The 1,458-nt window shown below is 45.2% G+C and overlaps 1 protein-coding gene across 1 annotated transcript in view; it reads left to right on the top strand.

The window, feature by feature from the left end:
* The first annotated feature begins 415 nt into the window (after positions 1-415).
* LOC109922276 (ubiquitin carboxyl-terminal hydrolase 2) overlaps positions 416-1,458 on the top strand; it is a 28,087-nt gene continuing 27,044 nt past the window's right edge. Inside the window, exon 1 of the mRNA XM_020522290.2 lies at positions 416-1,414. Coding sequence (XP_020377879.1) covers positions 1,265-1,414 — 150 coding nt within the window. The 5' untranslated portion in view covers positions 416-1,264. The remainder of the gene's footprint in view (positions 1,415-1,458) is intronic.

Here is a 1,458-nt window from a genome sequence, read left to right as displayed (position 1 = left end):
CTGGATGGGCCAAATAGCCTAATATTGCTCCTATGTATTCTGGTCTTTTGGTAGAGGTAGGAACCTTAAAATAATTAAGAACTACTTAGATGAGCAATTGAAACACCATAGCAGACAACACCATGGGCCAAGTGCTGGGAAGAATACAATTAGAATAGATGAAGTAAAACAAACAACAATGGATGCTGGGGATCTGACCCCAAAACAGACATAAAAACCAAAAGAACTGTGGATTGCTGTAAATCAGGAACAAAAACAGAAGTTGCTGGAAAAGCTCAGCAGGTCTGGCAACATCAGTAAAGAAAAATCAGAGTTAACATTTTGGGTCCAGTGACCCTTCCTCAGATTCTGTTCTGGAACAAAAACTACATTGCTGGTGAAACTCGGCAAGTCTGGCAGCATCTGCTCTGATGAAGTCACTGGACACAGACCGTTGACTCTGCTTTCTTGTCACAGGTGCAGCCAGACCTGTTGAGATTCACCAGCAATTTCTGTTTTTGTGTTAGATGGATGTTTAATGATCAGCAGGGACAGAACAGGCTGAAGGTGCTATTTCCATGCTGTAATAAAAATCTCTGACTGTATGACCCATTTATTCCTACTCTCTGTTTTCTGCCTGTCAGCCAATCCTTAATGCAAGCCAGTACATTTCCTTATATTCCATCTGCTTTAATTTTACTAACCACCCTCCAATGGGGACCTTATCAAAAGATGAATATTGTGAAAGGTGCTATATAAATGCAAGTCTTTTTTTATACTTTGCTTCACCTAATGCTAAACGACATCACAAAATATTAGTGGAGGTACAAGCTGCCCCCTTGTCAATAGTACAGTGGGTGATGTGACAATGTCTAGTGACATTCATGATTTGGGAGATAATCATTAACGTTAAGGTAGGCCGAGTAGCCAGGTTTAGCGGTTGCCTTTAGAGCTGGCGGTTGAAGTTATAAGCTGGTAATTGAAGTTAGAAATTGTTGTATTGACAATGCCAGTGTCAGATGTTATTTGGGAAGGAAATGTTCCCATTTTATTTGAATGTTTGGATCCTAACGCTGGAATAACACTTGTCCAGGCAATGTAGTGTGTGTGTGTTGGAGTATATGGATTGTGGAGCAGAGAGTGTTAAACATAAACTAAACTCCTCCTTCCCCCCGCACACTGGATACCTGACGTGTGAGCTTGCTCCGGGTTTTATATAAAGCAGTTCGGGACCGGGCTCAGAGGCGGCCAGTCCCCAGATCACCAAGCCCCCACCCCCGGAGCTATGCTCAGCATGCGGCAGTCTTACACCGTGACCGTAACCGAGGAGCCGCTCTTCAGCCTCTTTAACAAGGAGCTCCGCAGGAAAACTCCCAGCGTCTCCGGCTCCATGATCGTCTCTACATTTGTGGGACTCCTCATCAACCAGGCGAAGGTAAGGAGACTCCGGCCGGGGGCGGCGGCGGCGCCCGGGGGGGG

The sequence above is a fragment of the Rhincodon typus genome, chromosome 32 (assembly GCF_021869965.1).
Source record: "Rhincodon typus isolate 14 chromosome 32, sRhiTyp1.1, whole genome shotgun sequence".
NCBI lineage: Eukaryota > Metazoa > Chordata > Chondrichthyes > Orectolobiformes > Rhincodontidae > Rhincodon > Rhincodon typus.
This window is presented reverse-complemented; position numbering and strand designations above follow the sequence as displayed.